This window comes from Xiphias gladius, chromosome 2, assembly GCF_016859285.1.
Source record: "Xiphias gladius isolate SHS-SW01 ecotype Sanya breed wild chromosome 2, ASM1685928v1, whole genome shotgun sequence".
In the NCBI taxonomy this organism is placed as follows: Eukaryota; Metazoa; Chordata; class Actinopteri; order Istiophoriformes; family Xiphiidae; genus Xiphias; species Xiphias gladius.
In genome coordinates this window covers 14,806,435-14,821,336 of record NC_053401.1, presented here as the reverse complement: position 1 = coordinate 14,821,336, position 14,902 = coordinate 14,806,435, and the positions used below count along the sequence as shown (strand labels likewise).

The 14,902-nt window shown below is 36.8% G+C and overlaps 1 protein-coding gene across 7 annotated transcripts in view; it reads left to right on the top strand.

The window, feature by feature from the left end:
- The window catches only part of LOC120799632 (copine-8), a 97,370-nt gene that overhangs the window by 21,773 nt on the left and 60,695 nt on the right, over positions 1-14,902 (top strand). For 6 of the 7 annotated variants that reach the window (XM_040144882.1, XM_040144873.1, XM_040144856.1 and 3 more), the window contains exons 2-4: positions 6,682-6,722; positions 9,251-9,297; positions 11,903-12,006. In XM_040144882.1, coding sequence (XP_040000816.1) covers positions 6,682-6,722; positions 9,251-9,297; positions 11,903-12,006 — 192 coding nt within the window. Of the gene's footprint in view, positions 1-6,679; positions 6,723-7,426; positions 7,464-9,250; positions 9,298-11,902; positions 12,007-14,902 lie in introns of those variants that run through there. The other variant, XM_040144902.1, reaches the window with a different exon arrangement.

Here is a 14,902-nt window from a genome sequence, read left to right as displayed (position 1 = left end):
AATGGGAGGGGAGAAAAGAAAGGAGAGGAAAGGAAAATGGGGAAAGGTGTTAGGGATAAACGGGATGAGAGGGAAGGAACTGAGGAGAGAAATAGGAAAAAGGGGAAAATAGATCAAGAGACGGGGAAAGGGAAATAGAAGGAAAGGAGAGGATGGGTTAAGCTAGAGAGGAGAGAAAAACTGAGGAAAGAGGTGGAAAGGTGAGCACCACAAATACCACAACACTGATGGCATCGCTGCTTATCAAGTCCACAGGAAAAACAACACATACATGTACAGCAACTGTCAGCCAAGTCAGTCAAGTGGCTTCAATTGCCTGTCAGTAGCTGCCATGGTAACCATCCCCATACTGCTGTTATCGTTTGGCTATACTCGTTGAGCAAATGCACAGAGGTGTCTGCAGTCTCTGTGTGTGAGAGAGAAAGAGAGATAACCCCCCTCTCTGATCTCATACTGAAGCTCCACCAGGTGTTACACATAAGTAGAGAGTCGTCATATCTGTTGAAGATGCTGCGTTACCATCCGTCTGTCTGTCTGTCTCTTTATGGACCTCTTCTGTCTATCTTTTGTAACTATTTGTCACTTTTATTCCCTCATCCTCCTTTTATTAAATCTCTCAGAGGAAACAAATGAGCATGAAGGAGCACGTGTGTGTGTGTGTGTGTGTGTGTGTGTTTCCAGCCCATCTGCTATCAGATTTCACTTCCTGTTGCTGTGATTGACAGCTGTCACAGATAATGCGTCAGAGGCATGGCCACAATGACAGGGGATTGTACTGGTATAGGTTGCCCCCAGGAAGGAGGAAGCATGGTTTGACAGCAGTCGGAGATCAGCACTGTCATATCTGCCTAAGACTTTGTGTGTCAGTGGTGCTGGCGTTGAGTTTTGGTAGTGTATATATGGACGGTGTGAGTGAACTGTACTTTAGAGCTGTGCAACTGAGAGTTGATAAAAACTTTCATAATGTTTATAACACTTTTGGTTTGAATACTAACTCCCCTTGCAAGAGGTGGAGGAAACCTGACTGAAATCAGGCAGAAGTTTGACTCCATACAATCCAGCTCAATATCCAACTAATTTTTCCTATTTGTGAAGTTACCTTTTTTAAGCAAAAATAAGCTGTCAAAATAGATTTTTTTGTTTTGTTTGTCATTAGCAATTAATCATTTGGTCTATAAAAGATCATAAAACATTAAAAAATAAAAAGCTTGGTGAGGTGATCACAACGCCAAAATAATCAATTTACTGTATATAGGACAAGAAATAAAAACAGCAAATTATTACATTTGAGAACCTGGAACCATCACATTTGATATTTTTGCTTGAAAAATTAATTAAACAAAGAATCAATTATCAAAATAGTTGTCCGTTAAATTTCTGTCTACTGACTAATAGATTAGTCAAATGATTGTATTAGCGCTAAACTGTTTTCCAACTATAACCAAATCAGTTTAGTTGTCTGAGCAATAACCCCGAGGCTGATTTGTTTTGATGGGCTTAGTCATACCAGTAGTGAGTGATGTTCATGTGAATTGTAACTGATGTGTTGTAATGATACAGATCACGTTTTTAATAAAGGATAGGTTCAAAATTTTTCAAGTCTGGTGCCCATATGAACATGAAGAAAGAAAGAAAATGCTTGGTATTGTAATTTTTTTTCTCCTCCCCTTACTTTATGTTTGTGGTTTACAGTTATAATTTTTTCCTTATTTCATTTTTGGGATTTATTTGCTCAGTTGGTTTACACTGGGTTTGAGTGTGTATTTGCTGGATAAAGGTCATAATAAAATAGTAATTTTAATTTCCTTTGAGGATTAGATGGACTGACATGGATTTGGCCTTGAGGTGATCCTTAATTGTTGTCCAGTTGGTGTTTTCTTTATTTGCCTCTCTTTCTTCCTGGGACTACTGGGAAAGTAATGCTTAACATAAAGCTAACTATTGATCCCATATGAGTTCAACTATGCTCAATTCTCGTGAGCATTTGTCTCTCACTAAAATAAAAATTACAAAAATAAATTATGACAACAAAAAAAAACAGGTTTTTCTTGCTGTAATCATTCCTCCTGCAAGTACGAATAGGAGTAATGATTATAACAAGCAAATCATACGTCTGTGTTCAAATTGGCACTTGATTATTCCTTTAAGACAGACTTGAAAAATTGTGAACCCATTAAATCTTGGGAGCAGCATATATTCTGCTGGAAATTCATTAGAGAATGATGAGAAGCTAATCTGCACTGAGGCAAAACCAAAGAAACCAACAATGGTTAAACTAGGGTAGAGTGAATTTTGTTTTTTAGAAAATAACCCAGCACAGTGATATTTTATGAAAAAAAAAGCTATAACTACAGCTTTTTGCTTGTTAAGTGATGAATTCTCTGTCTCATTCAGCATGCATCATTTCCTGTGCATGGATTTACAGTTTTCTGTCTGTGCAGTAAATTTTTATATTTGCCAGGGAAGAGCTCCACCAACATGAATGGAAATGCACCTGTAGAGGACCATTCATAGAGTCAGTATACAATGAATGGCTTTTCCTACAAAAATACCAACAAGAGCGTGCATCAAGCAAGAATTTTTTTTTAAATATATAATTTGAGTTTAACTAAACTTGCAGTCATCAAACCTAGCTTCGAGGTAAAAGGTAGGTGATTATGTTAACATCGTAATTGTTTAATGGTGTTTTGTGTTTTGTGCTTTGCATCACACGTGGTCTTTGTTCTTTTGCACTGATTGCCTTAAAAGCCATGTAGGTGAATCCCTAAAAAGGGTGCTGCCATGTCATGTGTCCTTTGGCAGTGAAATTGTGTTTTGCATGTGGAATTTCAGTGGCAGATTGTCATAGACTGCATGTTTATTTGCGCATCATTCCCTCGTGCATCAGCACAGTTTAATCTTTATTTTAGTCACTGCATTGCCAAACATATATATACTGCCAATAATCTGTAATTGAATGGGGTTTTTTTAAAGGATAATCAACCCAGTTAAGACTGAGTTATGTACTTAGGGTGAAATTTATTTATTTGGAGTGGGCTTCAGTTAGATATGGTAGCAGATTAGAAGAGAGAGAGAGAAAAACTATCAGATCAAATGATTAAGCAGCAAGAGAACTAGAGAGAGAAGATTTTTGTATGAATGAACATGCATGCACCAGGAAGAGTGAAAGCCAGTGAAAATGCCAAAGGTTGTGTTTTTGTGAGGAATGATGAGAGAGAGAGAGTCTGCATCTAAACATACCAAAGCTGAAAGCCTAAGGGAAATCTATTGAAGAAATCAATAGTTTGAGAGTCGAACAAGAAGCTCTCTTTGTCACCACCAGTAGGATTCCGTGGCTTGTCTTCATATTTGATCAGCTGATTGATCTATTGTGCTTCCTCATATTTATATAACAAAATGAGCATAAACTACAATCACAATTACACATTAATACTAGAACATTATAGCATTTTTGGGAAACTCACTGCTAAAAATACTAACACTATTTTAGTCTGGGACCTTTCTTCCTGCAGACCTCACTGTGACTTAGATGGCAGCTTTTAGCTTTCCGCTGCCTGCCTCTGGATGAAAAGAAGGAAAGGAGTGAGAGAAAAAGAGAAAGAGCCGTGACTCATTCACATTATCCTCTGAAGTGGAAATCCTGAAAAAACGTGTCTTATACACAAACACACACTCACACACGCAAACAGACAAAATGCACGCAGGGGGAGCCCAGGAGCCTATCTGGAGTGCCACCATGTGTGATGTGCTTTGGGCAGCAGCTAGTCATAGACTGTGGAGCCTCGAATTCTCTCTCAAAGGGAGAAAGTGTATTTTAACTTGTGTCCCTAAATGTACCCCCAACTCAGAGTGGGAAATTTCTCCCAACTACCAGCCAAATGGTGCCACATTATTGCAGGACTGTGTGTTTTCTAGTATATAGGTGTGCATTCATCTTTTGATGTCCAGGTTTATTCGTAGATGGTGTTATACGATGAAAGTGGTTTGTTGATTTGAGACCATCTTCCTCTACCCCCTCTGGTTTGACAACAGATGAACTGAAAATATTATTTTATGTAGTGTCTTGACATTAGATAAAGGTATAGTTCAACCATTGATGATATCTGTGGAAAATATCATGAATCCTCACACACAACCACGAAGCAAACTTTTTAATATGCATTATACCATGGCTAAGACGAATACTCAATTCTTATTTGCCAGAGTCAGTGTTATTTATTCTGATGTAGCTGTCTCCTCACTATTCCAAATTTATATGTGTATCTTAAAGGGTAAGGTTGGTGATACTGATTCTTATTTCCAAAGATTACCATTATAATACATAAAACAGCATTTGTTAGTCTGTGCCTGAATACTTTCATTCTTACGGAAGATGTGTATCTTTTAAAAAGTGGTCACAAATACAGTGTGGTCCAAAAGTCATCAAATGAATTGGATAGTGGCATACCAAGGAGAAGTGCTTGTTTTTAGGTAGATCAGTCTTAAATCGTTCCAACTAGCAATATTGATTACTAGTCAGATATAGGTGTGAGCAGTCCAATGTCCAATCACTAATTAGCTGAGCACTTGAGAGAAATTGGTATTTTACTGAAGGAACATCTTCAGTCATTAACAAGGCTTTTTTTCTTTAAAGAATGTAAACAGGAATATGAATAGAAATGTTTATTCACATCCTCTTAAATGGATTGTTGCATCCATCAACAGAGTTTTTGTTGCTGAGGACAGACAACACAATAGGCAAACAGACACACATACACCTATTTGGAATCTCCAGTGCACCTGACTTGTGTGTCTTTGGATTATAGTAGGAAACCCAAACACCAAACTGACTTGGAATATGCAATCTGAGCCAAATGCTGCAAATAACAGCTTTATATCTCAATATGTCAAATCATATAAAAGTGACAACAAATCATCATGCAAAGTGCCTTGACGTGGAACATTTCATATGCGTGATATGATATAAGCTATGCTGCAATTTTTAACTGAGTGAACTGTCAAGTACGAGCGTGAACAAACAGGAAGGACAAAGTGGATAGTAGAGGTGTTTTTTGTTTTGTTTTTGCTCTTAGAACAAACACAGTGAGATAGAGAGAAACATGCCAAAGGTGGTGTTGATGAGTTGGCAAGTTCACACAAGAACAAGAGAGAGAAGTACATACAGGAGCAGAGAGATAGACTACTGAAGTGAGCTGGGGAAAAAAAAAACAGCCACAGTTAGGGAGGCTGTTACTGAAAACCAGCTTGCAGCCTGGATACTCGCCAGCTACTGATGGTTTCAGGGCTTTGCCTGACAGAGTTTCAAAGTCTCTCACAATCCCTGGGATTGAAAGAGTAACTGAAAGTATTACCCACATTTTGATGCCTTTTCTGGAAACAGGAAACGTCAGAGCGCATTAAATGGGTAAAAGAAAGTGGATTGGAGAGTAAATAGAGAGATTTAACCTCACTGACAAGTTAGTGATCCTGCTTTTCCTCTCCTGTCTCCTCTCCACTCCTCTCCAGACCATTAGGTGCCATCACCATCATTCATCTCATTATTAACAAATTAGAATTAATGATAAGGTCTCATGCCGCGTTCATATCAGCCCATTTAATCCCCCCCCCTCCATCCTCTTTTGGGGGAACATAAATCTTCACGATTTTATTAATGTCCATCTTCAATGAAACTCAATGGTTTGCTGAGAAAGAGGACTGCACAATATATCACTGGTCTCAGAGAATGCTAGCTTAGACCCAATGTTTTTCAAGCTTGAAATGAGAGGCCGTAAAAATCAGAATTTCTACAAATAATAAGAGACTGAACTTAAGTTGAAATGACTCTGTGCTTAGTTGCATAACCTTAAGAGACAGTGTTGTTTATAGTGGAAGCAAAGGCAAGCTGTTTGTTGCAGAGGTTCTTATCAATTCTCTGACTTTTAATATGTGATAAGGGAGGACTTGTCTGATATGAAATGTGTTTAGGTTTTCAGTGCGATGATCGCCAAAGTCTCAGCTCTGGTTACACTGCAGAGGTGCTGCTGTGAACAATGAAAAAGACGCAGTCTACAAGCAAGACAAGCAGTATTTAGCAAATGTTACTAAAACAGGATTAAATAGTCCATTTGTTGGGGACTTTTTTGAATGTTGAATAATATACATTTGGTTCTCTACTGATGATTTATTTGGGATTGAAAATAAATTACATTGCCCATTTTTATCACAGTGAAGGAACAAGTAACCCAGTGCAACTTTGTGGCTCATACCATTGTTTTTAATATTTTTGGAAGAAAGTAAACTATATCAGGCTTTAGCTATATAGGCAGCACCTGTTAGTAGGATCAGTTTATGCTGGTTTTGATCTTTTCATGGAATTTATTGCAGAAGAAAAATATGGACTTTGGCCAGGCTTAACATATCTTTAAAAGAAAATATTGTTAATATTTTTATGCGCACGAGCAGTGCACCAGCCTCAGCATTATGGCTAAGGCTGTTGTTTATTCAGTATTTTATATATTTTTTGTATATTTACACCACAGGGATACTGTGAACAGAGCGTGATGGTAATGTGCCGACTCATGGCCAGCGGACTACATAAATAGTCTGTGTTAAAATACATTCACCGCCACATTTGGAAGACGATTTTCTTTCTTACCAAAGGAAACTGTGTTTCTAACTACTTTCCCCTTTGTGTCTCCACAGAAACCTGCTGGACAGGGACACCTTTTCGAAATCAGACCCGAGTAAGTTCAAATGCCTCTTTGTTTCTCTATCAAACACGGTGAACAAGTTTGTGTTTCTGTCAGTGAATGATTATTAATTGAGATTGCAAAGGATCTTGGCTCCTAATCATTTCTGAGCTTTACAGTGGGGAGAGTAGTAATGAAGGAAGCAAAAGGAGGAAGGAGGGATAGGCAAGTGAAGTGTGTGTAGACCAGACCAGAAGTCTTTTTAATCAAGTCAGTTTAATGTATATAGCTCAAAGTCACACAAGGAGAAAGTAAGTATAGAAAAGAAGCGCATTAGAAAGAAGGAATGAAATAAAGGAATAAAAAGTAAAGAAAAATGACAAAAGGTAGAAAATAAGGGGAACTAATAGAGTGTTAAGGAGTGGGAAACTAATAAGGGGCTGAAGGAAGGTCTTTTCTGCAGCTGTATGTAGTCGTGAGTCACTCCTTATGTGTGTAAGTGTTTTTGTTTTGCTTTTTTCACATAATGTGTGAGCTCGGCTCGAGGCAGGTCTCACTAGTGCATATGAGACCAATTAAGAAGCTTTTCCCTATAGATTGATAGAATGGGTGGAAATTCTCCTCTTCCCTTCCCACAGTTGAAATCATCATAATAATAAGATTATAGAAGTTACAGAAGAGCGCATCCACTCTTCTGTATGCCACAGCTGTGCGCTTGAGACTTAGACTTGTCTACTGTGAGACTTTCTGTATTTCAGAACTGAAAACTCGACTATACTTGAGACTGAACTGAAGGTAATGTATAATTGTTTAGCCTCTACATAAACCGGTATCTTAATATTTTCTTACCTTCCAGCACAGTGCTTATTTTCCTCCTGCAGCTGCACAAATAATTCTGCAATACAGAATGCTTATTTGTGTACTGGATTTTCCTTTTAGATATCAAAAGGGCTTTTTTTGATTTTAAAAATTTTGAAGATAATTATCAGTGTGTTTTCATTTGTTTGTTGTATTAAGGATTATGAGAAATAATGGATTTCTCCACTCATCCGCTCTGGCTACAGCTAGCCGCAGTTATCTTAGCTTAGCACAAAGACTGGAAACAGGGTGAAAAAGCTAGTCTGGATGTCCAAAATACACCTACGACACCTCTAAAACTCACTTATCAAACATTATATCTCAGTTGTTAAATATTTCAAAAAAAAGTTTAAAGATGTAACGTTGTTTTATGGAAGGTTTTGTTTTGAAGGTTTTCTCTGGGTCGGACGCATTAAATTTGTGAGGTATCATCTGGCTTGTTGGCAGCAATGTGTTTAGACCAATTTGTAAATGCTGGATGTAAGTGTGTACATGGGAGGGTGTGTATTATAGGGGTGTGAGTAGGATGAGATCAAGGGTAAGATCATTGTTATCAAAGATGGTATTTGTCATCTTGAGCTTTGTCTAAATTTGGGATTATGATATCACAATGACTTTTGGTGCTCTATACTTACTCAGCAATACAGACACACACACACACACACACACATGCAAATACACAAACATGCTTTCTTTGCAATACATAGTATGTCAGCACATTTACAGTTGCGGAGAATAATAAAAATGACTCAAGCTGGTCATGATGACAGGGATGAACAAGATGACAGGGATGACAGTGATTAAGAGGTGGAGGAGGAGGAAGCTTAGGCTTTTACCCATATATTTAGATGTACTTTTATGCTGAGTAGCACTTGTGATTATGCTGAGCATGGCAATTTCAGTCTCCTGATATGAACCAGCCTGACGGGAAAAGAGCAAGGAGGTAAAGGAGAGAGAAAAAAGAGAACGTCTGAAATACTGAAAATATAAAGATATGTCACTTGCTGGTAAAAAAAAAAAAAATGTCTTTAAAATCTGAAGAGCAGTGAACCAAAAGGACAACGAAGGCTATCTGGTACAAGTGGAAAAAAACATAAAGCCCTTCAATACAGCTGAAGATAAACTGCAAAACCAGGATAAATCTAATCTACGTGTTTCCAAAAATATCACCTTCTGTTTCCCAAAGAAAAATGTGAAATATATTTATGTATCTGTGGATATATCCTTTGCACAGTTATCTGAAAAGAACATCAAAGGTCTGTGATCAGTGAGCTCAGTAATTTGAATTGTTTTGTTTTGTCTGAAATAATAATAATAGCCTGAAATAATTTCTTTCACCATCCGAAGACAGAAAATGTAATATATATATTTGAGCTTCATGAATAAAACTATTAGGTGCTTTGATGTTGTTTTGTTATTTCTAATTCATTCATTTAGGGTATAATAGTCATTCTAATGGATCCATGAAATACCATTACATTTGAGTTTGTTTTTATTTGCTTGGTCTCTTATGAGATCAATGTTCCTCAATTCTTCCCTTAGTTACCAGTCAAACAGCTAAAAAATATGGTTATAAAGAAAAATCCTATTGTACAGTATATGAATCATTGAGAAAGGTTTGAGGAAAGTACTTGGATAACTATAATGGACATTAGTATGGATTTTAGCATGTATAGTTAATGGTGTTTTTTGTTATTAATGTTAAATGTCTCTGTTCTTCACAGTTTGTGTTCTGTACACGCAAGGCATGGGCAACAAGGAATGGAGAGAGGTGAGTGTGTATCAAACAATATGCATGTGGCCATGTTATGTTGCATCTCCTAAAGCCAATCTTCATCCAAAATGCTTTCTTGTAGTTTTAAATAGAGTTACAGCACTCTCCATTGGTGACAACTATACATGTTGGGAACAAGTTTTAAAACATCCACAAAGACTTCTTAAACTACTTCTGCAGCATAATCAACATCTCTGCAGTCTTTATATATACTCAGTAAAGGATGGGGCAATATGGTCAAGAAATTAAACTGTAGATTTTTTATGGAGATGATTCATGATTTTAATTGATTTTTTTTCTTGCAAAATGAAGGAAAACTAAAACATCTCTGAGACGTGGTATTTTTCTGACTTCATGTGCAAGACATTTGAGCAAGAATAATAAAAGACCTGCATCACCTGCAAAACTGGAATTGTTATATGTATTCAGAATATGCAGGTTATTCCATACAACTACAAACTGTCAGCACCAGCAACCCTGTCTCCTAGAAATTACATTCATAAATGACTAAATTGTAGTATGTAAGAGCTGGCTGGATTATGTTCAGAGACAACTTTTTTTTTTTGAATGAATAAAGCGCTACATTTATTAAAGGCAGCAAAGTTGCCAGGAGGTTTTTGGGGTGGATCGCATGCGTACAAAGCGCATGACTTTTGCACCAGAGTCCAGGGTGCGAAACCAGAGTCCTGTCTGCGGTTAGGTTTACACTACAAAAACACTTTGGTTAAGGTCAACTAAGAAGATTGCGGTTTTGGTTGAATGTAAATAAAGGCGTTATGTCAGATGTCACTCTGGACTTTGTATTAAATCAGACCATGATCTTTCCCTAACCTTAACCAAGTGCTGTGAGTGCCTAAACATAACCATAAAGTTTAATAAAAGCTGTAGTTACTACAAGTGGATATTCTACTGCAAGATTGAATATTTTGGCAGAAAATAAATATGTTGTCTTTGAACATTTTAGTGTTTCGTTCAGTATCAACATATTTTCCAACTTGCATAAATTAACATATCCTCATTACGTTAATAGGATACATAATTCCATCACATTTATGTTTCTCTACAAAATGTATTCACTGCTGCAAATTAGTTGTATATAAATGTAATTTCTAGGAGACAGAGTTGGTACCAGATGCTTTAGCTAAGTAGAACAGGGACAGCCAGTTTTATAATCAGTTTTAGCACAGATAGAGATGAACAATCTGCGCACTAATTAATTTCCTCTGTTTGTGTTTTTGACCAAACACCAGCCTGATTATCTTCAGACAGCTGGTTGCTTGTGTTAGCTACCTGGCAGGTAGGGACAGACTGAACAAAGTAGAATCCACACACCGTTCAATTATCATCTCTCATTATACCTTGTCAACAAACAAGTTGTTTGTCTTGTAGATGAGACATTTAATTCACTGTGAGATAGCTCGCTTTGGCTATAGATACCTGGAGTGAGGAGAGACCTGGAATCAAATCAGTCCCTTAAACTGTGGAGAAACTGTGGGTGCACATTTCGTGTTACTATTCATGTCACAGTTTACGGGGCTGTCTTGACTCAAGACAGTAGCTGCTTGAATTTTTGACTGAAAATAACCTGTTGTTCATGTTGTAATAATTCAGTTTTCACAATTTATACACATTGTACAAAAAAAAAAAATCTGAATTAATTAAAGTCATTCGATATACTGTAAATATGTGAAATGCCTGGTGGTGCTAGAGGAAAAGTGAAGGGCTCACCAAAGCCAATAGGATTTATCCTCTGCGAACCATAAATGTCTTGGCAATCCATCCAATAGTTGTTAAGATAGTAGAAATGATTTACATTTTCTAAAGTAGCCTGTCAGCCTTATTAGTGTATATACTGAATGTAAATCATTTCTATTTTCTACTTATTACTCACAGTATGTTGTAATACAAAGATTGTAATTGGATTATACGATTGAAGCCAAATTTTATTAATTAATCTGCACTAATTATGATAAGAAACCCCACTTTGTTTGTGCTAGTAGAAGTGTATGAGCATGCGTTCACTCACAGATGACTGTACTGCAAATACCAGTTTGTTTCACAATAATGAACATTCATGAATTTAAATGAGGGGGCAAAGCTTGCAGCCCCAATCATTCCCAGTTATTCATAGCTCTGAGTAGCCCATCATATGCATGCATTATTAACAAGCTAAGTTAAATGCTAGACTGGGACCTACCTGACCTCCACCTACTTGATACTACAGCAGCTGTGCATTCATTACTCTAAAGCTGTACATAATCTTCTTTAACCAGCCCCTCCCCCAATGTGTCTCCTGAGGAGAAACTTGCTGGTGATGAGTTATTCACATGAATCGCTTTTCAGAGAGTGCTTGCAAGAACTGTGATTTGTGTAAGGTTGAAGCTTTAACATTTCGTGAGCTCAAGAAATACTAAAATGATACATAATGTTTTTGATCTCTACTGGCATTTTTATAGAACATGTAGATTTGGGGCATCAAACAGACAAATTTGAATGGCCCACCATTTAGAAAAGCAGAAATATATTGAGGAAAAAATTGCTTGCCTTGCAATTTCTTCATAAGGTATTCTTATCTATCTTTTATCTCACTTTCTTTGTTTAGTTTGGGAGAACAGAAGTGATTGACAACACGCTAAACCCAGACTTTGTGCGGAAATTCATTTTGGACTACTTCTTTGAAGAGCGGCAGAACCTCAGATTTGACTTGTAAGTAAGGTCCACACCTGTGTGTATGTATGTCTATGTCATCATAATATTAATATTTGATAAGATTAATACTTGTTCTGGCAACACACAATGTAAAGGTAAAATTAGATTTAAGGTCCTGGAGTTGATCTTTCAGTGTCAGAAGACTCTTCTAGAAACTGTCTTTTTTACATTATTGATTCCTAAAATATGAATTCCGTCTCCATGCAACCTCAGAAGAATTCCAGATTTCACCTGCAAAATGAGGAATTATTAAAGTTTGTAATTATTTCATTCTAGAGCTACAAGTACTTAGCTTTTATCAAAGGTTTTATTTATTTACTTTTCAGTTGGCATAAACTAGTGTTTCCTACTCTATTCTACTAGTATAATTTGCGCTCAATTTATGTAAATTGAGAGAAGGTTAAGTAGATTGTACAATTCAGGGGTCACTCGATTAACATCCATCCATATCACCTTGTATTTGGCCTGTTGTAAAACAGTTACAAGAACAAGAGCACAACTTGATACAAATATGCAATGGAGATTGGCTAAGAAAGAATGCGATTTTTTTATTACAAACTGCATCATTTAAACAGTTTTTTTTGTAGATTTCAACATTTAAAAGCTGTTTTCAGACAGTTTGCTGCATAATCATGCTAATATTACTATTAAGACTTTTTTAAAAGGTTTTTCCAAAGATTTTTCCCCAGGGGATTTTCTAAAGGTTATGCAGGGATGAATCTTCCTCTTATACATTGACACTACCATATAGTAATATTATTGTATTTAACTGGGATGGCATCATTTGTCTAAGTATGTTGGCATATACTCTATATTAGGTGATAGCAGCTTTAAAAGCAATATTGGTATTGCTCCAGTATGATTTTTACTGCTGATATCTGATTGCGGCATTGGCATGGATACAGATAAGAACAGTACTCCCTCCAAATTAGCCACGAAGTAAAAAGCTAAACCTGCTTTGCATCTGATTGTACCAAGTCTCTTATAGAAATGCCATTGTATTAGTATTGGCAGGTGGCACTATCAGTGCACCTCTCAAAACTAAGTGCACCTCTCAAAACTAAGTCTCATTTATAATTAAGCTGAATCTCTGCATCAGTCTCACGTACTAGTGAGCACTGTACCACATAAAATTATATTAAATGGTACTGTACTGTATATAAATGTGGTATAAGCTCTATGATTACATCTCACACTTAATTTTGGTTCCTTTGCTTTTTGGATCTGAAAGTTAGACTGTGAAGAGGAGCTAGTGTTTCTGCATGTATGCCTGTTGGTGTGTGTTTGCCTATGAGAGATGGAGGAGAGAGAGAGAGCATTACTGTTACGACGCTAAAATTACTGGAACAAAAGTAGTGAACACTCTTAATTTGTCATGTGTCAGTAGATCATTGTACAGTATGCTGTCTCTTCTGGTAGTACCCATTTGAGTGTGTGCATACATGTACTAGTGTTTCAGTATCTCAGCTTGCTGCTCTGTCACCGCACATACTCGTGTTGTCATCTCACAAGTGTGACAGGGTCATGTAGACAGACCCATTCCCCAAGACCAAAGCAAAATTTATGTATGCGTGTGCATTCCCACATACTGTCTGAGACCATGGTGACAATGTTTTGTGTTTGTGTTTGCACTTTCTTGTGGCTATGTGTGCAGTTTAGCGACGGTGACATAACAACCACTAAAATGTATTTTTTATTACCTGTATAATCTTTTTTTTTCTGTGATTATAGTAGGTGTCAAATTTCATTCCAGTGGGTTCTCTTGAACAGTGAAGCAACTCTCAACAATATGTTTGTATATTCTTATTTACAAATCACATACAGGCATCCAAATGTGTTTTTCTAAGTACTCTGTGAAGACATACACACATAAAATGCACACACTGACAACACTAGTTGTGCTGTGACATTGCATACCCAGTATATGTAAGGACATCTGTATTGTGTGAGTGTCTGTGCCTTCTCATTTTTTCAAGTAGTTGTATAAATGTATGAATGCATGTCTCTATGCTTGCTGTCTCTTAAGTGGTTTTCCGAATAAAACTGAGGAACAAAAGAGCATGCTGGCTTTTTATTGGTCCTGTGTGTGTCTCTGTGTTTTTATGTGCATGCGTGCATGCATGGGTGTTGATACTGCTATCATTCAGGGTCTGCATCACTGTGAGAGAAACTTGCATGTGCCTTTTATGTATGTGTGAATGTGTTTGCATCTGCATTCCTCTACTTTAATGTCTGCTCATATGTGCGTGTGTGTGTGTTTTGTACATGTGTGTGTTTGTGGACCTAGCTTACTGCTCTTTCGTGTCTAACATCCATAGATAGCTGGTGCAGAGGGTAATACAGTCTGAGATGATAGCAGATGAAAGACTGTTTCCTCCTTCAGGCACATGAATATGAGATCTGTGTGAAAAAAAAAAAAAACTTATGGAGCAGAGGTTATGAAATACAGTATGTCCTCTAAATAGGAATGATGACAATGTATTGTGTGTAATAGACCTCTTTGCAAGTCTTTATCACCATTAATAGTGTGTATGTATGGATTTCAAAGCAGTTTAACTTACAATCTGTATCACTCTATAACTATTAGTAGTACTACTACTAATAGTACTACTAGTAATTCTAAAAGGGACAGGGGCACTATATATATGATTAAAATTGGGCTTAACTATTTAGTATTTATTTATTTACATGTTATATTTTTATTAATCTCTCCATACTCAACATTGTGTGATCATAGTGAAACTGGGGGTCTGGAATGATAAGTTTATATGGAAAGTAGGCGTGTTGTGTGATTTGAACAACTATCTATAGTTTTATGCTTCCCCAAATAAAGAGATAAAAAACATTCATTTAGATGAGAATTTACAAAAACACATACAATGACATAAATGTC